Source organism: Eubalaena glacialis, chromosome 1, assembly GCF_028564815.1.
Source record: "Eubalaena glacialis isolate mEubGla1 chromosome 1, mEubGla1.1.hap2.+ XY, whole genome shotgun sequence".
Classification (NCBI taxonomy): domain Eukaryota; kingdom Metazoa; phylum Chordata; class Mammalia; order Artiodactyla; family Balaenidae; genus Eubalaena; species Eubalaena glacialis.
The window spans coordinates 50,865,865-50,893,598 of NC_083716.1; the positions used below are offsets into that span (position 1 = coordinate 50,865,865).

Here is a 27,734-nt window from a genome sequence, read left to right on the forward strand (position 1 = left end):
TTTGGCTATTTTATGTTTGAAAATTGGTAAACATCAAATTTGGGAAAATTTTAGCCAATATTCTTCAAATAGTTTTTGGCTCTCTGTCCCCCTCTGGGGACTCTTATTATACTGTCTTGCTTGAATCAGCCTAAGATCAACACGTATAACCTGTAGTCTGACAGAATAAGGCTTATTGACTTACTGCAATAAAGGATACTGCACAGCAGAGAAACCAAGGGGCGTCTTACCAAAGAAAAGTTTTTGTAGGATTTTGGGGGAACTGGGGAGTTTGGGTAAAATTTAAATGAAACAGTGTTTGAGAGGTTCAGGGCAAAGTACTATCTGTGAAGGGAGTTAATTTTTACTTTCTCATACATTTATTGGGCTGGGTGAACTTGTCCCAGTGTGTGCTGACATTCTTTCCATCTTTTTAATTTTTTCAGTCTTGGTTTCATTTGGAGATAGTTTAGATAGTTTCTGTTGCCCATTTTCAGGTTCTTCTACAGCATCTAATCAGCTATTAATCCCATCTCTGAAAGTTTAGTTTGGGTCTATTTTATATCTTTCTTGTCTACTTAACGTACTCAGTTGTTTTCCCTACTTTCTTACATATGTGGAATATAGTTACAGTTATTTTCAGTGTCTTTGTCTCCTCATTCTGTCATCTGCCTTGTTTCTGGGTCTGTTCTTATAGTGAACAGAGACAAATTTGGTAGAACCAGACTGAAAATAAATGAGGAAACTGTGTTAAGAAAAAGTAAGGAATAGATGAGTTGAAGCCAAAATTCAAGCCTTTTTGTCTTGATGGATTTCCTGGGAACCTACCACAAATACAACTTCGAGTTTCTTAGGAGCCAGGGCAGAGAAGATTATCAGTGGCCCGTTTGCTTTTTAGGAGGGGACATTAAAAACAGAAAACTCTTACTACCCTTGGGCCAGGTATGGGTTATGTTTTCATCTTTTTCTGTGCCTCAGCTAAGAAGTATTGCTATTTCATTTGTTATTGATGGGCTATTTAATTAACATTTGATTTAAGAACATAAATGAAGAATATCTTTATCCCTTCCCATTTTGTAGGATTGCCTGTATTAAACTTGAATTCATCTTTTTATTACTCTTTGATTTCTTACTTTCTTTTACTGTTGTCTGAATTTGATTTAGTTGTTTCATGGAAATTAAAATATTAACTGATAGAATGATGATTTATACTTTTTCTATTTTACAAGTTTTCTGAGAGGATTTTAAAAGATTTTTAACATTTTTTATCTGGAAATAATTTAAAAATAGTTTGTACTTGGAAATAATTTCAAAATTACAGAAGAGTTACAAAAATAAAATAGTACAACAAACATTCCTTACGAATATTATCTTAATATTCGCTTTTTCATTTGTTCTTTCTCTGTGTTTGTGTGTATATATATTCATACATATGTATTTTTTCTGAATATTTAAGGGTAAGTTCATATATATATATAATTAGCCCTGTACCCTAAATACAGTGTGTACTTCCTAATCAATTACATGTCCACATCACAGTAATCATCTTTAGTAAATTTAACATTGTTCCAGTATTTTTACCTAATCTGTTATGTCAGTTTTGTCAGTTGACACAGTAATGTCCTTTGTAGCATTTTCTCGTCTCTGCTACAGGATCCAGTCTAGGGTGAGGTATTTCATTTAGCTGTCATTCATTTAGCTGTTTAGCTGTGTCTTTAGTCTCTTTTAACCAGGAACATTTCTGTAGTCTTTCATGACATTGACATCCCCTGATCCCCCTTTAAAAAAAAGCTTCTCATTTTGGTTTAATCTGAAGTTTCTTCATGATTGTATTCAGGTTATTCATTCTAGGCTGGGATACTGTGTAAGTGATGATGTATTCTTTTCAGCGTGCCACCTCTGGAGAATGTTAATTATGATTACCCAGTTAAGGGGTTGTCTGTTCCTCTGCTGTATAATTATTTTCTTCCCCATGCAACTAAAAAGCAGTCTTTGAAGAGACTATTCAAATACCTTGTTCTTCATACTCTTAGATTTGATATACATGATGATGCTTTCCTGATTCAGTGTTTGCTGTGCCGCTTGCAAAATATTCATTTTGTCAATTCTCCCTGTTTATTTATTTATTTTATTTGTTTGGTTTTATTTTTCTTTTATCAGTATGGACTCATGAATTCCTGCCTCTTTTTTTTAATGGTTCATAATTCATTATTTATTTTGGAGGTACATTTGTCCTGATTTGGCTAGTCTGGCTCTTCCATCTCTGTGACATACCCCCATCATTCTATGGGCATTTTCTTACTTATTGACATAACACAGTTTTCCAGATTCATATTGTACCTGCTCTGCTCCAGCCCTGGAATTAAGCCCATTCTCTGAGAAGTCTCCATTCTCTTTAGTGGGGAATGGTACTAGAGACCAAGATCTGGTCAGTAGATGTGGTCATCACTTCTTGGCCCTTTTAGTAGTAGATGGAGATAGGAAACATTCATGTATATGCATATGGATTCCTGCATATGCACATATCTGTTTTAGAAATCATGTGTTCACACTAACTTCAATATTAGTCCATCCCTACAGGGTTCTTTCTTGCCTTCTGTCTTAACCCTGACTCCCAGCAATATCAACACTTTTACTAAAACCTACAATGCATCTAAAATAGTTTGAGAATTGCTTTGTCCATTCCACTACAATAAATAACTCTACTACTGTGTTTAGGATTTATTTGTAATCCTGCACTTGCCCTACCCTACACTGCCACTGACTCAAGGTATAAAGTCAAATACTGTGTTCATAAGTTATTTAGATTAGTTCTGTCTGCCTGTCTTTTCTTTCTATCTTCCCTTCATTGTATTTGCTATTCATTTGAATTATGAGTAGGTTTATGTGTTCTGGTTTGCTTTCACTTTTAGGTTTTTATCCCCTTTCATTCTCATTTATTTAATTTATTTGATTGAATATGCACAACATTAGCATGCTTCCAAAGTCAGCACTATACAAAAAGGTAAGTTCAATGAAGGGTCACTTCATTGAGTGATGTTCTAGCCCATCACTCACCCCTGGTAGGGAACTGACTTCCCTGCTTTATCCTTTCTGTATTTCTTTTTATAAAAATAAGCACAAATTTTCTTATTTTCCCCCTTTCTTATATAAAAGGTAGCATCTGTACGTGCACTTTGGCACTTTGCTTTCTATTTAAATTTTTATTTAGTAATAACTCTTGGAAATTGTACCATGTGAGTTCACAGATATTCCTCAGAATATATATGTTTACATTTTTTTTTTAAAAAGTTGGCTTTAGATTGTATTTTTCCTTGGTTTTTTCCTTCTTCTCTTAAATATGTTCTTTATATCCTTCAAATTGTTTCTTTTAAGGTTATACGTGTATAGGTTATGTATATACAAATCCAGTGTTGGCAAAATCTTATATATTCAGCACATCCCTATCATTATTTAGTCCTAATTTCAGTCGTAGCATTTGCCTCAACTACTGTAAAAGAAATCCCAAGTTAGTTTTTAATTGGTAGCTTATTTTTCTGTGGCGTATCAGACCTTGGCTGTTTATCTCTGGACTATTTTCAAGTTGCTGTATTGTCAGGGACCCCTTCCTCTGTGGGTGGTGTTCTACCATCTCTAGAGTACTGAAGAGTACAAATAGTGAGAACGGGAAGGGGAGGCAAAGAACCATCCCTAGAAGGCCAGGACCCAGAAGGTGTACCCTACTTCTGTTCATTGATTGACTAGAACCTGGTCACGTGCCCACACAGGTAGCAAGAGATGTTGGAAAATCAGGGCAAGCATGTGTCCAGCTAAATATTCTTAAGAGGAAAATGAAGGGGAGAATGAACATTCTCTATCTACCCATAGGTGTCTCAAGATATTTTCAGCTTCTCTTTTCGTGTTTCTAAATTTGATAAATCATCTCCCTAATACAACTGGTCCATTCTATATTTAGTGATATTTTTAGTTGTAAAACTGATGCTTATTTCAGCTGATTTTTCATCATGGCTCATTCTAGTATCTTTTTATTTAACAATTGTTGAGTTGTAGGCTTAGTTGTATTAGTTTTCACAAAGGACCAAGTATTGGATTTTATGCTTTGTTACCTGGACTTTTTTAGAGCTTATGTTCAGGTTATGCTATTTCAAGGTGATATTCTGATGTGGCAATGCTTGCTTTTATAAAGTTTTATAATGGTATAAATACTTTTGAAGTTAAAACAACTGAGTAGTAGGTGTATTGTTCTTCTTGTGGGTAGGAATTGACAGTTTCTTCATAAAAATAGCAGCTGTATCTTTGAAAGGTTTATCTGTAGCACTTAATTGAATCAGGGAGAAAAGAAAGATTTTCAGCTCCTTCTCCCGTGTGCCTGTGGATTATATTCTTTGCATAGTGCTCTATCTTAACATATTATAAATGTCTAGTTCTTAGCAGTACAGACATTCTTGGTTTTAGTTTAGGGATAGCTGCAGTTTTTCCTCAACTAATTTAATGCCCTGAATATTTAACAAATTACGAAAATTTACTTTAAGGCTTTTTTGGTCATAGTTTAAAACAATTTGAGATTATATGATTATGCTTAAAAGAAAGTTCTAAAGAGCTAAAAGGTACCCTAATCTTTGTAAAACTTTCTTCCTCAAATTCCCTCTGCTTCTACTGCCCATCTTTAGGAAAAAACAAACAAACAAACTTAACAATTTATTTAAAAAGCCAAATCCAGATTAATTTTCCCCCTTTTTGAATTGCCACTAAAGTACTGTGCGTGTGCACAAACACACGCACGCACAGTGGTGCGTTGTGGCACTTTGCTTTTTCAGAACTCATTTAGTTTTAGAACGTGCTGATTGAATTACTGGTGAGAGTGCAATTCTGTTATGACATTCTTGTGTGGGTAAGGCTGGATGAATTCTAATCGGCTTACTATATTTGTTCTCCTTTAGTACACAGTATATATACATAGTACTCTTTAAAACTCAGAAATAAGTTTGGTACTGCTAAAAAATTCATCTGGCTTAAGAGCGGTTATTCCAATTTTTTTCCCTTTTGAGAGCCCGCTCAATAAAGGATAACAACACTGTAATTTCTTCTTAGCTTTTCATGAAGGAACTCTTCTTACCTCTGCTTTATAATTGTGATTTAACAAGCCAATCTGTTAACCACAGCCTTGGCATTGTAATTGTAAAAACCAATTTTTAATCCATTGTTTTTGTAGATACTGGATTCCCTCTCATGGATAAGTGCTCTAGGGTCTGTCACTGGCATATTTTTTCCTTAGCTGTAATACAGTGTTACATTTGAGGTTCTCCTTGTTTGTCATGCCCCTGGAGAACTGAAAGAAAGGAATAGTATGTTTAAGATGACTAGGACTGAAATGTGCTACAATGATTGCAAATCTTTAGAATGTTAGAGTAGTCTTAAGAGCTTTCTGCTTTTTTTGTTCTAAGTATTCTTCCCATTACATTTCAGAGGAAACAGAATCCACAAATATTTTAACACAGAAGTTAAGGAATCTGGTTAATATGGTGCATCTGCTTTTTAAACCAGAAAAAAGTTAACAAGAATTAAAGATAAGCCTGGTGGTGTAATCAGAATGACCCAGTTAAAACTTAGCTAGGTTGCTAAATGATAGGAGTGATTTTCATTTTCCATGAAAAGTTGATTGCTATCTGGTATATTTGCAGATACTGTACACAGTCACTTTCACTGAGTGACATTATTATGTGACATAGTAGTGTTGTATGGTTTCCATATACAATTCACTTAGGTGCATGTGGAATTGTTATACTATTTGGAATGATGTGAAGAGCTCAGAGTTGGTCAGTGTTGTCATAACTTAACCTCTGCCACCCCCCCGCCCCGTGTGTGTGTATTAGCCACATCCAGATGTTATTTTTTATTTTAATTTTTAGATAGTAGGGAGTATCTTCATCTCCTCCTGCTGCCGATAGTAAACTCTATATTAACCTTGTAAAACTTTGAAATAATGAATAGTCGAGGAACAGTTCTCATTGGATTCACTTTCTTTTAGATTAATCATTAGCATTAAAATGGCAAAACCTTGTCAAAACTTTTAAAATAATAGTATTTACTAAGCTGCCTAGTTCAACAGAGTAAACAAAATGTTCATTGAATGTGTCTTTTGAATATAACTTATGCAGTTATTCTGTATACTTTTAAGCTTCAAAGCCTTTTCAAAGTTTTTTTTTTTTAATTGTGGTAGAAAACACAACATGATGTCTACCCTCTTAGGAACATTTTAAGTGTACAGTATTGTTAACTGTAAGCACAGTATTGTACCACAGATCTCTAGAATTTTTTCATCTTGCATGACTGAAACTCTATACCCATTGAATAGTAACTTCTTACTTCAGTCCCCCTCCAGCCCCTGGCAACCACCATTTCTGTTTTTATGAGTTTGACTAGATATCTCATAAGTGGAATCATGCAGTTTTAAAGTCTTTCTGTGACTGGCTTATTTCATTTAGGGTAACATCCTGAAGGTTCATGTTGTAGCATATGATAGGATTTCCTTCTCTTTTATGGCTGAATAATATTCTGTTGTATGGATATGTAACATTTTCTTTATTCATCTGTTGACGGATGGTTAGGTTGTTTCTACCTCTTGGCTGTTGTGAAAAATACTGCATTGAACATACTGCAAATATTTTTTTGAGATCCTGCTCTTAATTCTTTTGAATAAATACCTGAAAGTGGGATTGCAGGATCATGTGGTAGTTCTACTTTTAATTCTTTGAGGAACCTTCATACTGTTTTCCATAATGGCTTCATTATTTAAATTCACACCAACACTGCATGAGGGTTCCAATTTCTCTGCGTCCTTGCCAACACTTGCTATTTTCTGTTCTTTTGCTAGTGGCCATCCTAAAGGGTGCGAGGTGATATTTCATTGTGATTTTGATTTGCATTTCTCTTATGATTAGTGATGTTGATCATCTTTTTGTATACCTATTGGCCATTTCTTCTTTGGGGAAATTTCTGTTCAAGTCCTTTGCCCGTTTTTTAGTCAGGGTTTTTTTTGTTTTGTTTTTTGTTTTGTTTGTTTTTGCTATTGACTTGTAGGAGTTCCTTATATATTTTGGATAATAATCCCTTATCGGATATATGGTTTGCAAATATTTTCTTCCATTCTGTGGGTTGCATTTTTCACTCTTGATTGTTTTCTTTGCTGTGCAGAAGCTTTTTATGATGTAGTCCTACCTGTCTATGCTTGCTTTTGTTGCTTGTGCTTCTTGGCAAGAAGTCATTGCCAAGACCAGGGTTATGTATTTTTTTCTCCCATGTTTTCTTCTAGGAGTTTTTAGCTCAGGTCTTATGTTTAAGTCTTTAATACATTTTGAGTTGTTTTTTGTGTACGGTATAAGATAAGGGTCCAGTTTCATTCTTTTGCATGTGGATATCCAGTTTTCCAAGCACCATTTATTGAAGAGACTGTCTCCATTGGTGAAGATCATTTGACCATATATATGTGGATTTATTCCTAGGCGTTCTGTTCTGTACTGTTGGTCTATATATTTGTCTTTATGTCAGTACCCTACTGTTTTGATTACTGTAGCTTTGTAATGTTTTGAAATCAGCAAGTGTGGGGCCTTTGAGTTTTTTGTTCTTTCTCAAGATTGTTTTGGCTATTCAGGGTCCTTTGGCATTCCATATGAAGTTTAGGTTCATTCTGTCTATTTCTGTAAAAATTATTACTGGGATTTTGACAGGAACTGCATTGAATTTGCAGATCACTTTGGGTAGTATGACCATTTTAACAGTATTAAGTCATCTAGTCCATGAACAAAGGATGTCTTTCCATTTCTTTGTGCCTTTATTTTCAACATTTTGTAGTTGTCAGTGTGCAGATCTTTTGCGTCCTTGGTTAAGTTTATTCCTAAGTATTTTATTCTTTTTGATGTTACTGTGAATGGAATTTTCATTTCCTCTTTTGATTGTTTTTTGTTGGTGTATAGAAATGCAAATGAGTTTTGTATCATACAGCTTTATTGAATACATTTATTCTCATAGGGTTGTTTTTTTTTTGATGGAATTTTTATGGTTTTCTATATACAAGATTATATCTGTGAATAGAGAAAATTTTACTTCTTTCTTTCTGATTTGGATGCCTTTTATTTCTTTTTCTTGCCTAATTACTTTTGCTAGTATGTAGAATCAGTGAGCATCGGCATCCCTGCCTTGTTCCTGATCTTAGAGGAAAAGCTTTCAGTTTTTCACTGTTGAGTATGATGTTAGCAGTAGGCTTTTAAAATATGACCTCTATGTTGTGGTACTTTCCTTCTGTTCCTGTTGTTGAGTGATTTTTCATGAAAGAGAGTTGAATTTTGTTAAATACTTTTTCTGCACCAATTGAGATGATTATGTGATTTTTGTCCTTCATTCTGTTAAGGCAGTGTATCACATTGGTTGGTTTTCATATGTTGAACCATCCTTACATCCCAGGGATACATCCTACATGGTTATGGTGTATGATCCTTTTAATGTGCTATTGAATTTAGTTTTCTGGTGGTTTGTTGAGGATTTTTGCCTCTGTATTTATCAGGCATATCATTCAATTACTTTTTTTTTTTTTTTCATTCAATTACTTTTGAGATGAATTAGAACAGTATATCCCAGTCTACTTTTTATAATAATATTTGTTAACAGAGTGTGTTCATGTCAGTTATCCCTTTTATTGCAGTCCCTCTGTTATGTGGGTAGACCATATACTCCAATTCTTTTTATGAAGATGCTGAACTCAGAATTGCACATCATCACATAACAATTATTATAACTTGAATTATCAGCAGTAAAACTTGTATAGCACATATTGTTTCAGGCACTCTAATATGTGTTTTACATATATTCATTTAATCCTCACAACAACCCTTTACAGTCGGTACTGTTATTAACCCCATTTTACAGATGAGAAAAATGTTTAGTAACAAGCAGTAGTAGAGCTTACTATTTATCTGGATCATCTGGTTCCTGTGTCTCCTTTATAACTGTTAGGTATATATTGCCACTCACAATTAACTGGAAGGGGGTCTGTTTAATTTATATATATTTTTTGGTATTAATCTTTTTAAAATTTTTATTGGAGTATAGTTGATTTACAGTGTTAGTTTCAGGTGTACAGCAAAGTGAATCAGTTATACATATACATATATCCACTCTTTTTTAGATTCTTTTCCCATATAGGCCATTACAGAGTATTGAGTAGAGTTCCCTGTGCTATCTAGTAGGTCCTTATTAGTTATCTGTTTTATATATAGTAGTGTGTATATGTCAATCCCAATCTCCAGGGTCTGTTTAATTTAGAACGTTGACCTGACTGTGCTATTTTGTTACCTGTGGAACCAGATAACCTTTTTGTTATCCAAAAGATTGTTTGTTACCTGAAATCAATGCTTTTTAAAAATAAGTAAAGTGCTTAAGCCTTGAGGCACCTATTCCTTTCAATAGTCTGTTATCTTCCTGAGCTTATGGCTGTGCTTTGGGGATTAGAGGTTGCTTAAATGAGGGATCTAACAGTTAGCAGGCATGTAGATTATATAGATAATGTTTGAGAGAAAAATAGTAAGGAATAGAGCTAGGTTTAAAAATTTATGTTCAGTCTGCTCTGTATGGTTGTGCCTTAGGGGGCCTGATCAAGTCATTGCATGAGTACATAAATTGCTTTAGATTACTAATGCTGCATTACTTTATGCTAACCTGATATATAAGAATAATACGTTCATATACACAATACAAATGAGACTTTCTGCTTTATGTAAGTTTCACAGTAGATTCCTTTTACTGTTAAGATTTTCTGACAAATTTAATATGTGAGTCAGTTTAAACTTTTATCTTTTGAAAAACCAGTTCTTGTGGAGCTTACACTGTTGTCTTTGTCACAGCATGGTTATTTTGAAGATAATATTTGTATAAAAAGATAACTTTGTATGATGCTTAATTCCAATTATGTTACTTCACTGCAGCTAATAAGGGAAGATGGTTAATTTTTTAATGCAGATTTTTGGCCAGTCTTGAAGTATGTTTCTTTTGTACTCTTTATTTAATTAATTACACTATTAAAAACAAAAAATTTCTAATGAGATTATTTATTTGAAGTTTAAAGGACATAATTTAACATCACTTTTGTAAAGGATGGAGAAAATGTCAGTCTGTTTAATCAGTCCCCTTTTGAAAGTGAGGATTTGTTCCTTTTATACAGATTTAATCCTATGGATTTGATCATGCAGGCTCACAGTTATTTATCCTCAATTCTGAAATTCAAAGTGTTAAAACAAAGTTTTTTTTCATTAAGTTTATAGTATATTGATTTGGCAGCAAACTAATCTGAACTGGGGTGGGGCAATTTACATCTTTATCCCACCCGGTATGAATTTTTATACATTTTGCATGTATTTTAGTATGTAGTACTGCTTTAGATTCCAGTGTGTTATGTAATACGTGTTATACATACCATATTTACCTTTATAAAACCTGAAAACTTGAATAACGGCACTCATCTGGCCTCACCAGTTTCACTTAAATGAATAAGGACTTTTATCCCTTGTCATAACCTGCCTGATTTTCATTGTTGGAAGAATGTGGGGCATGAATCAGCAGTATGAGGAATAAAGAACAGGTTGAATTTAACTATATTGATTAGTTAATATAATTATAAGTTAATATAAGCCTGGCAAGAGGTTTAATTTCTTTTCTTGGTTGGTAATAATCGTCCAGAACACTGATTGTCGATTTTGTGTCAGAATAGCACTGTGACTCCATGTCTGCATGGGAGCGTGGTGGGAGTATAAGCCAGATATTGTCTGTCCTGCTCTGTCTAGGATATATGTTTATGTATTTAAATTACTCTTTATGATTTTTAGTTTTAGTTTTAAAATGAGGTAATTTTATAAGTATGCAAAGTAAGATGGAAACAGTTGATCTTTTCCTCATTTCTCTAGTCTCCTACAAAAGCTGTATATAACGCCAGGCATTGGAACCATCCAGATTCAGAAGAACTACCTGGGCCACCAGTAGTAAAACCTCAGAGTGTCACAGTAAGTGAACTGTACTTTTTTTTTTTTTTTAACATCTTTATTGGAGTATAATTGCTTTACAACGGTGTGTTAGTTTCTGCTTTATTAACAAAGTGAATCAGTTATACATATACATATATTCCCATATCTCTTCCCTCTTGCATCTCCCTCCCTCCCACCCTCCCTATCCCACCCCTCTAGGTGATCACAAAGCACCGAGCTGATCTCCCTGTGCTATGCGGCTTCTTCCCACTAGCTATCTATTTTACGTTTGGTAGTGTATATATGTCCATGCCACTCTCTCATTTTGTCACAGCTTACCCTTGTACTTTTTAATTTCATGTTTGTGTAATGAATTTTAAATTAAGCAGTTGCTATCTTCATTCATAATTTGAAAGTCTCTGGCTTTTCTGTTTAACAGTTTATTTTCAGCTTCCTTACTAAAATTTAGTTGCTTTAGTTTAATTCATTGGAAAAGTAAGGATTGTGGACAGGATAACAGAAATTCTGGTGTTGCTCGGTTATAAATGAAAGCCTTAAAAAATATTGGACTACTTTTTTCACTCCTGACATTTTATGGAATTATAGTATTTAGTGTTTAAGGGCAAATTATTTGAAGTTTGTATTAACTGTTAAGAGCTATATTATAAATTACATATTTCAAGTTTGTATTAATGATTAAGAGCTATATTATAAATTATATCCTACATTGATCTTAAAGTGTCTTTGAGTGATTAATTTGTTTTTCAGAGCAGAACTTTTTCCTGCATTCCAGTAATACCTTTCAATTCAAAACACATTTGAAAAAGATTCTTATCAAATTATTTTTTTCAGAATAACTGGTAGGACCATGCATTAATACTTACAGATTAATGGTGACACCTCAGTCATCTGGAGCTATCAAGGAATGGGTTCTTTATAGACAACAACAAAAAATAGGGATAGAGATCATTCTAAAATGTAATGTACAGTTCCCTGTCTTCTTGATATATTAAACTTCTTTCACTAGTATTAAACCATTATTGTGTATATTAGTAATTAAATACCATGCTCTTATTATGGCTTTTCCCCGCTACCCTAAACTATGGACTCCTGTACTTTAAAAATTCTTTTGTCTATCTGTTGTAGTTTTCCTGTCTATCCTGAGCTGCTTATCAATACTATTTATGTATGTAATGGTGGTTCTTTATTCCTTGTAATGGTCCTGGAGATGGATAACAAATTGTATGAAATGTAAGGTTAAAAAGACCAGAATAAGTTCCTGAGTGGTTCTTTTGTGAATAAAACACATATGAGTCTTACCTTATAGTGCATGGAATTTTAAAGTATCCCTTGTGACGTTTCAGAGGCCTCCCCCTACCTTTGAGGGGGAGAATAGGGGTTTTATTACTCTTAAGCTAAATTTGCCAAGTAGATGAGATGTTACTATTTTTATATATTTATTTAGAACTAATTTAATACCTTTATTAATAGGTGAGGCTGTCTTCAAAGGAGCAAAATCAAAAAGATGATGGAGTTTTTAAGGCTCCTGCACCACCACCCAAAGTGATAAAAACTGTGACAATACCTACTCAGCCCTACCAAGATATAGTTACTGCACTGAAATGCAGAAAAGAAGACAAAGAAGTAAGCAGCCATATACAGTTTTACTGCACGTGGATAGAATTTCGTATGTAATTTAGCCTTTTAATGTCTTGAACACATATCAGTACACTGATACTCAGTTTTGAACCACAAACTTCTCTTGTCCTACTACTACCCATGTTTTTAAAACATTTTTTTTGGTTGCCATCTAATAAACTATTTTATACACTTTTAAATAAAGCATAGCAAGTGCTTTAAATATTTAAATATGCTACTTCATAGTTACAAAAGAGGTGGACATATTTTTTTCTTGGCAGTTGTATACTGTTGTTCAGCACGTGAAGCACTTCAATGATGTGGTGGAATTTGGTGAAAATCAAGAGTTCACTGATGACATTGAGTACTTGTTAAGTGGCTTAAAGAGCACTCAGCCTCTAAACACACGTTGCCTTAGGTAAGATCTTATTTTTATATTTGAAAACTGTGTGTGTGCTTTCTCATTAAAATTTTCTAGCTCATTAGAGCCAAACATTTGTGATTTTTGTTATCGTAGGTGTAGGTTATAGCCAGTGATGTTAAAATGTGATTGATTTCCTTTAAGGGACTTGATTCTACATGCATAAAGGAAAGTTGGATGATACAGCATTTTAGCACAGCATAGGCTTCAGTTTCCAGATGCTTAAAAGAGTGTTATGCCAAAGAATCTTTTAAGTACTTTTAGCCCCAGATTTTACATATGCAAGTGATAGATTTGATTTAATTTAAGCGTGTTTTGATTTGGATCATCTTTTACATACTGTAATGGATTGAATATCTTGGTTTGATTGAGTTATCCAGTCATTTGGAATATGTCCAGTTAGATATTTATAATCTTTATGGATCAGAAGCATTATGAAAGGTAGCTGAGGTTTTTTGCTTTTCATTTAATGGTAGTAGTAATGTAAGGAAAACACTGAAGATGATCATGGGTTATTCATATTTCTTATGTAGCATACCTAATCACATCAGTAAGTTTTTAATAACTTGTTTTGCCCGTGTTTTTAATATTGTGATCTGCATGGGCAATGCTTTGACACACATACACCCCCACCCCTGAGCGCCCTTTTGCTTATTTTGGTATTACGCAAATAAAAAAACTTCAGCCCCCTTAACCTAGTCTATTTTCTTCTAGTGTTATTAGCTTGGCTACTAAATGTGCCATGCCCAGTTTTCGAATGCACCTGAGAGCACATGGAATGGTAGCAATGGTCTTTAAAACCTTGGATGATTCCCAGCATCATCAGGTATTTAAGTTTCTGGGATTGAGAAGCATTATTTTAGAATTCTAGTTTATTTGGCTACTGAGAAATACCTTCGGGAATTCCCTGGTGGTCCAGTGGTTAGGATGCTGAGCTTCCAATGCCAGGGGCCTGGGTTCAATCCCTGGTCAGGGAACAGATCCTACAAGCTGCGTGGCATGACCAAAATAGGAAAAAAAATAAAAAACCTTCATTGGATATTCATCTGTAAATATTTCTCATTATGGGTTGAGTTAGTTTTATGTGCTAAATATTTAGAGCTTAATGCCAGAATTTTTGCTTAATAAATCATTTAAGATTATCTTCTCATGACATTTTTCCTCCTTAACTTGTCAGTATATCCTATTAACCGTTGTATAACATAACATACCATACCATACTGGATACTGTAGCTAACATACCATGCCATACTGGATATTTAATTCTGTAAGTACTGATTTCCTCGAATCAGAAAGTACTGGAAAAAAAAATCTTTTACTAGTTTTTGATATTAATAGCATGAAAAAAAAGTTTTGATATTAATTTTTTTTTAGCATTTTGTCTGGATGTTGAATCCCACTGTGAAAAGGAATCATATCCTCATTTTCATTATGACTTTGACACTTAAAAATAAAGCATATTTACATATAAAAGTCAGATTTAACATTTTCAAAGTTAGAAAAAAATCATTATTAATCATCAATAGTGATATTTTGAGATGGCTTTATTATATTTTTGTTCAGGGAAATTGTGTTCCAAGTGCAGATTAGGTGACATAATCTAATATTGAGTCTTCTGAAACTGAAAGCAGTATACTTAACCCCGAGTGAGGAGAACTCCATTACCAAGTTGTAGCAGGTATAAAACAATGAGGGAGAAGAGAACAAGAATTAATTTGCTTTCTTATGCAGTTACGAGAGGACCAAGGCATTAATGTGTGTTCTTAGGGGCGGTGGATCTCCTAAGGCCTGTACTGTGACATCCCTATTTCCAAAAATATTTGCTCTGTAAGCATTTAATTAGTCACCTAGTCTGAATTTTGGGGATTCAAAGTTTAAATCTTTAGATAGTTAATTGTGTTTCTGTGCATTGAAATAAGTGTAAGATCAACTATACTTCAATAAAAATAAATACATATGTAGGGGGGAAAAAAAGTAATATCCCAAATGTTGGAATAGTCGAACATAGACCTCTGTTATATTAATGCTTACCTATATCACCTTCAGTACTTGTAGATTTTATTATAAGCAGAGTTTGCTAACTACCAGATCTGAATGATTTTGAGAGCACATTATATTAATGGTTTTTTAAAAATTACTTGGTTAGACCAGACCTGATAGGTTTATTTTAAAGAAATGAGTCTAAATATGTTTATTTGAGCATCCTAGTTTTATGTATTGACACAAACCCAGCTGTGTTTATTTTTACAGGAAAAAAATAGCTAAGTTTCTAATACAGATTTTAAAACACATTTACATTATTGATTTTATTTTTTTTATTTTTATTTTTTGGCTGCGTTGGGTCTTCGTTGCTGCGCTTGGGCTTTCTCTAGTTACGGCGAGTGGGGGCTACTCTTCCTTGCGGTGCGCGGGCTTCTCATTTGCGGTGGCTTCTCTTGTTGTAGAGCATGGGCTCTAGGCGCGCAGGCTTCAGTAGTTATGCACAGACTCAGTAGTTGTGGCACACGGGCTTAGTTGCTCCGCGGCATGTGGGATCTTCCCAGACCAGGGCTCAAACCCGTGTGCCCTACACTGGCAGGCGGATTCTTAACCACCGCTCCACTAGTGAAGTCCCTACATTATTGATTTTAAACGGAAATTTGACTTTACTATATCATAAAGGACAAAGAGTGAAGTGTATTGTAAAATAGGATTATATAGCTGAAAAAATGTTTTGTGAACTCTTCATTTAGCACAGAATGGCCAAAAACATGTAATTCCACTTAAACGCTTCTAGCTCTGGGGCGTTCATATAGGGAAGGTCTGTAGAAAGGAAAATCTTAAGCAGTGGTGCTTTATTTATGTATTTATTTAATTCACATTTCCCTAGAATATTTTGAGGGAGGTTTTCACTGAATAAAACATATTCAAGGTTTCCAACATGTGAACAAATGTCAAAATAGTCTTGTTTCCTGAAATTGTCACTAATTGCTTACATTAACTTTTTTTTTTTTTTTTTTGGGGGGGGTCCGTTGAAGAATCTGTCCCTTTGTACAGCTGCCCTCATGTACATACTGAGTAGAGATCGTTTGAACATGGATCTTGATAGAGCTAGCCTAGATCTAATGATTCGACTTCTAGAACTGGAACAAGATGCTTCTTCAGCTAAGCTGCTGAATGAAAAAGACATGAACAAAATAAAAGAAAAAATTCGAAGGCTCTGTGAAACTGTACACAACAAGCACCTTGATCTAGAAAATATAACGGTGGGTTCCTTCCTTCTATTGTAAAATGAAAATTACTTTCAGAAAGTTTTTAATTTGTCACAGCAGCTGTGTGACTTTGGACAAATCATTTAACCTCTTGGTTTACAATTTGGCAAATTCTTCTAAGGTTTAGCTCTGAGCATAATTCTGTTCCCTGCCTGAAATTTCTAAACTTGGCCCATTGGTATTTAGATTTTTTTTCCCAATAAATTTTTTATTGTGTTTTGCCTAATCCTTTCCTTTTGAAAAAAAATTTTTTTCAGTGTAGAGACTACATTTAGGCTATTAGGAACTTGAATTTTTAACCCTCTGTGGGTTTCAGGAATAAAGATTTAAAGGATCTTCAGAAAGAGCCAGTTTCAATGAGCATTCATTTATTCCATAGTATCTCACGATGTCTGATTAACTGCTGCAAGGGACCAAGACTCGGAAGATTCCTAGGCACCTGCCCTTCCGTCGAGCAATGTCCCTAATACTCAGGGTCATGGCCATGGCTACCCTTATGCTCAATACAACTCCCTAAGTTTAAGATGACTATGTTGCCTTCGGTTGATTTTAGTTCTACTTTCCTCTGGCTTTCTTTAACTTGTAGAATCCCCAAAGACTAGTAGGCCAGTAGAAGATGAATTGGCCTTGTCATTTTGAAAAAATAAGATTATTTATATATACCTGACTTTCAGATATTTCCAACATCTGAACTATATAAACATTGATTTTTCTACTGCCCACTAAACTGACAACTGAAGACATTTGCCTCAGAAAATTACAGAATGCTTTGTGCTACCCACATATGAACTCAGGGTTATTGCTCTGTTTAGTTAAGGTAGAGCAGGGAATAGATTCAGGTAGAGTGGAGGGTTGAGGGGTAAAGCAAGTTAACATTAAAAGGCAGGATACAAAATTGACACGTATTCAGTACTTTCACTTATTAAAATTAGAAAATAGCTGTTATGCTCAAAGTGTGGCTAAACAATCCTTCTACCTCACCAAACTATTTGTATACTGCTTTTAAAATATATTCATAATTTTTATTTACTTTTAACAATTTTACAACATATACTAATTTTTAATGCTATAAAAGAATAAATTTGAGCCTATAATTTTATTTGCTGCATAATGGAATAAGTACAGCTCTTTAAAATTATTATTATTATTTCATCTCCCGTACTGTTGAACACTTACATTCTTTACAGGCATTCGCTCTTAAATAACATGATGGGAAGCTTGTTCATTGAATTTTCTCCATTGTTTGTGGAATTTATTAGGATGGTAAATACCAGATAATAACTTTGTTATATTGTGTTAAGTAGTTAACTCACATGATTAAAACCAGAACACACAGTTGCTAATATTAGGATGCCTGCCTCCTCCCACCCCAACTTCAGCTATTCTTGGATATTGTGTTTGTTTTAAATTTTAACAATGGCCATTGTTTCGTACAGTGACTATCTCCTACACATTAATTTTGTTTGTTTTATTAATTGCTCAACCTCTTCCTTGAAATACATTGCTTCTCCTGATGTGCCATGGAAAGATACTTTAAAACATTAATACTATAATACTAAAATATAATTCAGATAACTGAGAGCTCGCAATTGCTGAATAGCATTCTGATTAGTGATTTGGTTGTGATTTAACTCTTTAAGGACTATTCCAGTTTCAAATAAAATGTTTGAATTGTAGGCTGTTTTAATATACTAGCTTATTATATACTGAATATAGCCTAAAATATCCAAACAGTCCTTTTTATGCCTATAGAAACAGTCAAGTCCCTTTTTTGCATAAAATCTTATGAGTCTTTGCTATATTAACATCAAATCTTCCTAAGCAAAGAAAAAGCCTCATTAGTCTTCAGTTTCACTTCTGTGACTCAGGTGCTAACCTACCTGTACCTATCTCATTACATCACTCTTTCAGGGACTTAGAATGAGAATTGAGCAAAATTTAATCTGTTTTTGTAGTGTTGAATTCTAGTTATATATTTGTCACCTTGGATATCAACCTTGTTCTTTTTAAAGTATAGAGTAAAATCTATAAGGTACAGAATAAAATCTCTTCTAAATCAGTAATAGGAAGATTTTCGCTGATAAGGTCTGTTTTTTGCATTTCTGAATATCTAATTTATATTCAGTTCCAAATAGGCCAGGAAGACTTAATGTAAACTTGCATCTTTCAAAGGAAAAAGCTTTGGGAAGATACCCAGGTCTTCTCAGCCTTGTTAATTAAAGCGTTTCTTTTGTTACACTAAAGTTCCTTTACTGCAACAGGAACCAAGTTGCCCATTGTTGGGGGGTGGTTTTATGTTTTTTAAAAGAAATACAATAAAAAGTAAGATTAATAATTAAAGGCAAATAAAGAGAAGGAAAAACCTAAACTCGTTTATAAATATGGCTCTGACTGTTCTATGCTTCCTCTAGTGGTGGCCCTGAATCATTATTTATATATAATTTTGTCATGGTGGCCACATTATGTATATCTAAGCTGCTAACCCTTAGTATAAAGTTTAAAACTGGTGAATCTGAAACCCTAAAAGTAACAAAGGATTTTTGTTCAGAATAGATAAGAAAGTGTATAGAACAACAGGAAAAAGACAAGCAACTTTGCAAGAAAATAAGGAAAGAATATTTGACAGGGGACTTACGGTAGAAGAAATACAGTTAACTGATAAATATGTGAAAACAAGCTCATTTGCTATAATTAGAAAAATACAAAGCAAAGCAATAAGATTCCAGTTTTTACCAACAGACAAAAATTCAGACACACCCACACCTTGTTCCTAGAGTATTACTTTTTACAGCCTTTGTGGTAAATTAATCCAATATGTTGATCTGCAGTTAAAATACATGTACCCTTTGATTTGCCCTTGAGTCTTTATATGATGGTACCAGTATATATTTTATTGAACTGGCAAGTGATAGACTACTTTAAATAATGGATTTTGTCTGAAAACAACCCAATGGTTAAAAACATTTCTTCAGCTTAAGAATTTAAATTAGTTTAATTTTACTTAAAAAAGCATTTACTGTATTACTGTGGGCTGGTAGCATGCAGTATGCTTTAAAAAAAAAGCAGTCTCTAGAAGTGTTGCCTCAGAGTTATTGCTAAGAGTCAGTATTCATTAATGGTGCTTTTGATTTTCAGACTGGGCATTTAGCTATGGAGACATTACTGTCCCTTACTTCTAAACGAGCCGGAGACTGGTTTAAAGAAGAACTACGGCTTTTGGGTGGTCTGGATCACATTGTAGATAAAGGTATGATATACACACGTATAACATTTTTATATATTATTTAAAGCCTGCGGAAAATATTCTATTTACATACTTCAAATAATAATTGCATCAGTTTGAAAAGATCTGTTCCTTTTAGTAGCATCTTGAAAATCTCTTAACTTTTAAAGGAAAAGCCATTAACAGTTTGATATTGGGGAATTATGGAAATAAAATAATTATAATAAATTAGATTTTCATAAATTTCAGCATCTCACAGTATAAAACTCAGAATAAACAGTGTTCGGAGAGGTTCCAGCATATTCATAGCACGTGTACAGATGGCTTTTAATGTTAGTAAAGGGGGTAAGTATTGAAGTGGTGAGACATGCTAATTTATGTCCATTTCTTTTCTCCTAGTGAAAGAATGTGTGGATCATTTAAGTAAAGATGAGGATGAAGAGAAACTAGTAGCCTCATTATGGGGAGCAGAGAGATGTTTACGAGTCTTAGAAAGCGTAAGTATGGACAACTATTTGGAGAAAATTATTTAATCTTAAATGTGACTCTGTATGTGAGACTGTCATAGTTTATATTACATATCCCTAGAGTTTCACTTTTGTTAATCCAAATTGAAATTGTAACTGTAATGCAGTCTATTTGTTCTTTGACTTTTATGAATGACTTAACCTAGTTCAGTGTAGATTAGAATTTATTCTGCCAGTGAATTTCAGGATGCATAGACTGTGTGTTGACCACACTGAATTAGCTAGGTACTTTATGAAACATCTATGGGAAAATAATCTAGTGTGAATGAAAAGTTCCTGGCACAGATGAAATTGAAATTGTTCCTTTTCTAGAGTGTGAGGTACATTTGATAAACAGATCTAATTTTTTAAAATTCTAAATCTACTTAAGTAGTTTAAAATATTAGTTTGTTTATTAAGTTAGTGATTGCTCTTTTCTGACATTTAAAGTGCTTGGTAGTTCATTACAGTGAATGTATAGTACAGAATATATTAATTATGAGCAAGCAGTTATAACAGTGGTGTTTAGATTTTGTAATAAAGCTATAGCTCTATTATTTTAAATTTAGAACATGTGGGTTGTTATTCCCTTAGATGACAAGGGCTAATTATGCCTCATCTTTATGTCTTTTAGAGCACTGTGTGTTGTGTGTGAATGAATGAATGTTATGGATTGCCACAAAACTTCAAAATTTTCCCTTTTAGGTAACGGTGCATAATCCAGAGAATCAAAGCTACTTGATAGCATATAAAGATTCACAACTCATTGTTTCATCAGCTAAGTAAGTTTTTCTGAAATGTCATGCTATTTATTTAAAGCATTTGGATTGACCATAAGGGAAGTGCCATTGTATCACCTTCCTCCATAAAGTACTTCTTTCTGTCAAGTTCTGTGAACCAGAAGCAGTGCAGTATAGTACAAAAGTTAGAGGAGTACAGATTCTGAAGCCAGAATAACTTGAGTTTGGATCCCAGCTTCATAACTTCAGCCCTATAACCTTGGGCAAGAATACTTACAGGTTCCTCAGAAGGGGAGTAATAATTGTATCTACCTACCCAAGGTTGTTGTTACAATAAAAAGTATTAGTATATGTTAATGTATCTTAAATTATATATGATATATATTTTAAATGTGTATTTTAAATAATATTTTAATTCTAAAGATTTTAAAATATCTTTTGTATATTGTATATAATATATATTATATACAATATATATTAAGGAGTTTTTATATATATACATAAAGTCTAGAACAATGCTTGGCATATAGTAAACACTAAGCATTAGTCCTTATTTTTATTGTAAATGAAGTTTACTAGCTGCCTTCTACTGTTTATTTATACCTGTTTTCCCAGATCTATATGTAGCTTCCTCCGTTTCACACTCTCCACCCAACTTTCTTGACATTAGGCTAATGCTGTCAACTCAGTGTGTGTAAAATTTCCAAGTATGTCTCCAGTCCTGGTTCTAGCTTATTACAGCAGCTTCTTCCTAATATGTCTATTTTAGTTTTTGATACCTCTGCCCTGGTACTCTGGCCTCTAGCCTCTCCAACATAATACCACAGGGGGTTAACCTTCCCCAGATTTCTGTTTTGTAAAAATAATCCCAAACTCCTAATCTCTGTGATCCCTTGTCTTTGGATATATGTCCAAAGTCCTTAGTATAGTATCAAAGGTCCACTACAGCCTGACTCAAGTTTATCTGTTTTTTAACTTCTTATTTTGGAGAATTTCAAACAGAGACAAAAGTAGACAACAGTTTGATAAACCCCAATGTACACTTCATGCAGCTTGAATAATCATCAAACATTGGCCAGTCTTGTTTCCATGTATAACCCTATCCATTCCCCCCTCTACATTATTTTGGAGCAAATTACAGATTTCATATAATTTCATCCATAAATACTTGAGTATATAATCTCTAAAAGAGGACTCTAAAAAATATAACCACAATACCATTTTCATCTCTTAAAAATTATTAATTGCTTAATATTATCATAAATCCAGTCAGTATTCAAATTTGCCATAGTCTCAAATTTCTAATAGTCTCTAGTTCCCAATAGACTTGTTTTTAATCTGTAGGTTTCCCCTCCATCTCTTTAAATTTTGTATCACAGTTAGTATCCTTAAGGCATGTGTTCTAGTTGTTTTGTTACCATGTTTTACCCTCCCTCACCAAAGAGTATTCTTGCAAGTTAAATCTATTTCTTATTTTTAAAATGTCTCCTGTATACTTCATGACCCCTGACAAATGGACTTCTAAAAGGAGGTTAGGAACCTTTGCGATTAGGAACTTGTGTCAGATGTCTTAAAAGTGGCAGTAGACGTCAGAATTGGATGTTTGTGAAAGACTTTTTGAAACTTTCAGTAGAACCCTGATAAATGCAGGGATAGCATATTGAACGATTAAATGGTACACCCTTACTGTTCTCCCCTCACCTCCCAACAAATTTAGCTCAGTGCTACTTAAGGCAGTTAACAGTAACAGCATGGTAATTCTGGCGAGCATCCCCAAACATCTAAATAAATTATTTTAGGTTAGACACGAACACCTTCCTAACTAGAGGATGTGTTTTAAGGAGCAGCTAGAGGGGGATTAGATATAGTACAGTTTTCTTTAAAGGTTTTGTGTGGTATATAATACATGAAGAATCAACTGACAGAGTCAGCTTACCTCATTCTCTCATAGACTTTTTTAAGTTAATGGAGTTAGTGATTTAAAGAGAGTCTTCAGAAATACTAGACCCACTTAAAGATTACATTTCCTTGTTATTTTGGGTAGCATCTTGAGAGTCCTTGGATGTATCTGGTACCCTTGTATGTCTGCCAGGAGACATGTCAGTTAAGTGACCTCATGTTAAAAAAAATGATTTGCTCTGATGTTTATGAAGTATTTAACATCCATTTATACAAGGTTATTATGCAATGTTAATATAAATAATATTCTTTACTTGCTAAGAGCTTACATTCTAAAGGAAAAACATCTAAATGAAATTCAGAAGTGTCCAGTGTTAGCTTTTAATGGTTTTACCTTGTTTGGGGTGGGGTAGTGGTAGGTCTGTTATGTTGGAGAGATTGGTAAAATGGGGAACAGCTGTAGGTAGTATAGTTATAAACTTCCGCATTGACTTTATAATTTTAACTTTGCTTAGAAAAATTTATATTATCAGGTTTTCCCAAAATAAAATTCAGCACCTGGTGTGATATCAGATATGTTTGGTACATGACTGAATAGTTGATATAACTTTTGGGGTAGAAAAAAATTAATTTGGCAGCATTTATGACAGATTTATCTTTTTTCTTTGTGTGTTTTTAAAAATATTTATTTATTGGCTGTGTCGAGTCATAGTAATGGCATGCAGGATCTTTAGTTGCGGCATGAATGCGGGATCTAGTTCCCTGACCAGGGATTGAACCTGGGCTCCCTGCATTGGGAGCGCGGAGTCTTACCCACTGGACCACCAGGGTAGTCCCTATGACAGATTTAAAACATTAAGGTCGAAGTAAGTAGAAATTCTTAGTGTAACTATTTTAGTTTAGCATAATAGTCTGTATTTTGTCTTCTCTTTAAGAGCATTACAACATTGTGAAGAATTGATTAAGCAGTATAACCGTGCTGAGAACAGTATATGCTTACCTGACAGTAAGCCTCTGCCTCACCAGAATGTAACTAATCACGTGGGCAAAGCAGTGGAAGACTGCATGAGGGCCATCATTGGGGTGTTGCTCAATTTAACTAATGATAATGGTAAGTCATATTTTCTACATATATTCTCAATGATAGATTGTATTACATGTTAAAAAAAGTTAATCCCTTTTTTTTTTACTCTTTTGTTTATTTATTTTGGCTGTGTTGTCTCTTCGTTGTTGTGCATGGGCTCTCTCTAGTTGCGGTGAGCGTGGGCTACTCTTGGTTGCAGTGTGTGGGCTTCTCATTGTGGTGGCCTCTCTTGTTGCGGAGCACAGGCTTCAGGCGCGCGGGCCTCAGTAGCTGTGACATGTGGGCTCAGCAGTTGTGGCTTGCGGGCTCTAGAGCGCAGGCTCAGCAGTTGTGGCACACGGGCTTAGTCGCTCTGCGGCATGTGGGATCTTCCTGGACCAGGGCTCGAACCCATGTCCTCTGCATTGGCAGGCGGATTCCCAACCACTGCGCCACCAGGGAAGCCCCTCCCTTGTTTCTTGTCTTGATGTAGTGATTTTTAAATTGCCATCATGTAATTCACTTATTCATGTATAGATTTAACTGCTTTTAGGAGTTGATATTTTTAGAACCAGCTTGGTAGCTTGGCTCAGAAATATTACAGTCAACAATGTATTTTAATAAAGGAATAGCTATACTTTTTTTTCAAGATACATGTTTTTAACTTTTAATATTCATGTTAATAAGTATTGGTTGTCATAAAGAATCAGTAACAATTTTCATACTCTTCCCATTCTCCATTTTAGAATGGGGCAGCACCAAAACAGGAGAACAGGATGGCTTGATTGGCACAGCGATGAACTGTGTGCTTCAGGTTCCAAAGTACCTACCTCAGGAGCAGAGATTTGATATTCGAGTGCTGGTGAGTTGAAGTGTGACTATTTCAGAAATGAGTACTTGATCTATTAAGATGATAAAAACTTCATCTTAGTTTTGGATTTAAGAACCAGTTGTTTAATATGTTGTGGGTTTCAATTGATTCCTTATGAATATACCTCTTATTGTACAAAAGAGCTATGAAGGGCCCTGTGTAAAAATAAAAAGTATAAGAACTAAAAGTGGTAACTTTTAAAAGTGGTGAAATCTTTGTTTGGGAAGATCATATACTGGTTTTTAACCACTTTGTAGATGGTAGAGCACTGATTAGTTTTCTGGCTGCCAGTAAGAGTTATGTATATTGTGTTCATTTGCTTTTAATTCTCCCCTGTGGTAACATGTATGTTTTAATTTTTATAGGGTTTAGGTCTACTGATAAATCTAGTGGAGTATAGTGCTCGGAATCGGCACTGTCTTGTCAACATGGAAACATCGTGTTCTTTTGATTCTTCCTTCTGTAGTGGAGAAGGAGATGATAGTTTAAGGATAGCTGGACAAGTTCACGCAGTTCAGGCGTTAGTGCAGGTAAGCAACAATTTAAAACCTAACACTTTAGTTTGTTGCATCTGTCCAATTTCTTGATCAGTTGCATCTTCTCTCTCCCCCCTACCTCCCCTCCCCCTTTCTCTCACTCTCACCAGTTCTGTGAGAGGTACACTGGGTTAGAATGTATACCATTACTTCTCTGCTGACTGTTTTCAACTACTATAATCACTCGTTAGACATTGTTAGCAAAAAGCAGAAACAAGGCATATTTGTTTATGAATCAAAGGTAGATTATTAACAACAAATTAGGAATTAAGTTCTAGCCCAATCCTGGTTCACGTCCTCCAGCATTTACTTACTGGTCTGATCTGTGCCCAGGACTGTGTGCAACTAAATATTGGGACATACTTTTCAGAGTATAATTTCCTGGCTTAGGAATTGTGTCAGAATATGTGTTTTAAAATTGATGTCTTCAACTCGCTCCACCCCAAAAACCAAACACTCCCTCTCCCCTCGATTTATACTCCCCCCGAAACTGTATGTGAGTTTTTGCTTTTTGACAGTGCTGGGCATTACAGTTTTTACTTTTTGCCAGTTCCTAGCTACCTTTGTAATTTTCTTAAATGACAGTTTGCACATGTTCACAAGTGATAGTGAACCATTCTTTTCATTTTTTCTGAAGCCTTTGCTAACCTTTAATCCTTTTGGCCTTTTTGAAACTAGAAGTGCTTGAACTGTATCTTCAGGAAGTAATCTTCAACAACTTGGATCTTTTCCTGAGTCATAACTAGAAGCCCATCATTCTCTTTTCAAACATTTTGATCTCAGGACTTCTCTATACTCTTAACAATTATTGGGAACTCCAAAGAACTTTTGTTTATGTGTGCTTTATCTATTGATATTTACTAAATTAGAAATCAAAACAGAGAAAAGTGTAAAATACAGACACTCATTCTGTTAACCATTGGAGCAATAACATAATCACATAGCATGTAGATTCTGGAACACTCCACCATACCGTCATGAGAGAATGAAAGAAGTCAGTTGACCTTTTAATATTCTTATGAATGCAGTTTTGACCTCACCGACTCCCTGAAAGGATCTTGCATTCCCCTGGGGATCCTTGAACCCAATTTTAAGAAATACTGCTTTATATAAAGCTTAAATTTTATTTTCTTAAGGGTATTAAAGTTTACATACCACTCTTGTATATACTCAGCAAGTTTTTGAGATCTACTTGGCATTTAGTTTTCAGGTAGTTGTCATTAGTAACTTGGGATTTTCTCCAAATCATATCAGCAAATATATGAAATGCTTTCTGTACATTCAACACTGTATCAGCACAGGGAAGTAAGTGAAGGCAAAAGATTTTAGTGTGTGTTCCCTTTTAGACTTTTTGGTATATACTTCCATTGACAGTTGTACTTCCATTGTTTGTTTGTTTTTAATTGAAGTATAGTCGATTTAAAACGTGTTAATTTCTGTTGTACAGCAGAGTGACTCAGTTACACATATACATTCTTTTTCATATTCTTTTCCATTATGGTTTATCCCAGAACATTGAATATAGTTCCCTGTCCTGTACAGTAGGACCTTGTTGTCCGTCCATTCTATATGTAATAGTTTGCATCTACTAACCGTAAACTCCCAGTCCATCCCTCCCCCACTCCCCTCCCCCTTGGCAACAAGTCTGTTCGCTGTATCTGTGAGTCTGTTTCTGCTTTGTAGATAAGTTCATTTGTGTCATATTTTAGATTCCACATGTAAGTGGTATCATATGGCATTTGTTTTTCTCTTTGTGACTTACTTCACTTAGTATGATAATCTCTAGTTGTAAAAAATATGGAACACTTCACAATTTATGTGTCATCCTTGTGCAGGCGCCATGCTAAATCTCTGTATTGTTCCAATTTTAGTATATGTGCTGCTGAAGTGAGCACTGTACTTTTTTTTTTTTAACATCTTTATTGGAGTATAATTGCTTTACAATGGTGTGTTACTTTCTGCTTTATAACAAAGTGAATCAGTTATACATATACATATATTCCCATATCTCTTCCCTCTTGCGTCTCCCTCCCTCCCACCCTCCCTATCCCACCCCTCTAGGTGGTCACAAAGCACCGAGCTGATATCCCTGTGCTATGTGGTTGCTTCCCACTAGCTATCTATTTTATATTTGGTAGTGTATGTATGTCCATGCCACTCTCTCATTTTGTCCCAGCTTACCCTTCCCCCTCCCCATATCCTCAAGTCCATTCTCTAGTAGGTCTGTGTCTTTATTCCCGTCTTGCCCCTAGGTTCTTCATGATCTTTTTTTTTTTTTTCCTTAGATTCCATATATATGTGTTAGCATACGGTATTTGTTTTTCTGACTTACTTCACTCTGTATGACAGACTCTAGGTCCATTCACCTCACTACAAATAACTCAATTCCGTTTCTTTTTATGGCTGAGTAATATTCCATTGTATATATGTGCCACATCTTCTCTATCCATTCATCTGTTGATGGGCACTTAGGCTGCTTCCATGTCCTGGCTGTTGTAAATAGAGCTGCAATGAACATTTTGGTACATGACTCTTTTTGAGTTATGGTTTTCTCAGGGTATATGCCCATGCCCAGTAGTGGGATTGCTGGGTCATATG

General features: G+C 34.5%; 1 protein-coding gene and 2 non-coding genes across 4 annotated transcripts in view; 2 read left to right on the plus strand and 1 right to left on the minus strand.

Annotated features, from left to right (window-relative positions):
• Positions 1-27,734, plus strand: part of WAPL (WAPL cohesin release factor) — a 75,279-nt gene that overhangs the window by 41,103 nt on the left and 6,442 nt on the right. For both annotated transcript variants that reach the window (XM_061179855.1, XM_061179868.1), the window contains exons 5-15: positions 10,932-11,027; positions 12,480-12,632; positions 12,908-13,044; positions 13,762-13,873; positions 16,065-16,292; positions 19,434-19,545; positions 19,921-20,018; positions 20,733-20,809; positions 23,602-23,777; positions 24,476-24,591; positions 24,966-25,130. In XM_061179855.1, the coding sequence (XP_061035838.1) occupies positions 10,932-11,027; positions 12,480-12,632; positions 12,908-13,044; positions 13,762-13,873; positions 16,065-16,292; positions 19,434-19,545; positions 19,921-20,018; positions 20,733-20,809; positions 23,602-23,777; positions 24,476-24,591; positions 24,966-25,130 (1,470 nt within the window). The remainder of the gene's footprint in view (positions 1-10,931; positions 11,028-12,479; positions 12,633-12,907; positions 13,045-13,761; positions 13,874-16,064; positions 16,293-19,433; positions 19,546-19,920; positions 20,019-20,732; positions 20,810-23,601; positions 23,778-24,475; positions 24,592-24,965; positions 25,131-27,734) is intronic.
• On the plus strand, positions 13,952-14,024 carry TRNAW-CCA (transfer RNA tryptophan (anticodon CCA)). Its single transcript has one exon. It is a non-coding gene; the product is annotated as a tRNA-Trp (tRNA).
• Positions 26,928-27,031, minus strand: LOC133078993 (U6 spliceosomal RNA). The gene has a single exon (XR_009698004.1). It is a non-coding gene; the product is annotated as a U6 spliceosomal RNA (small nuclear RNA).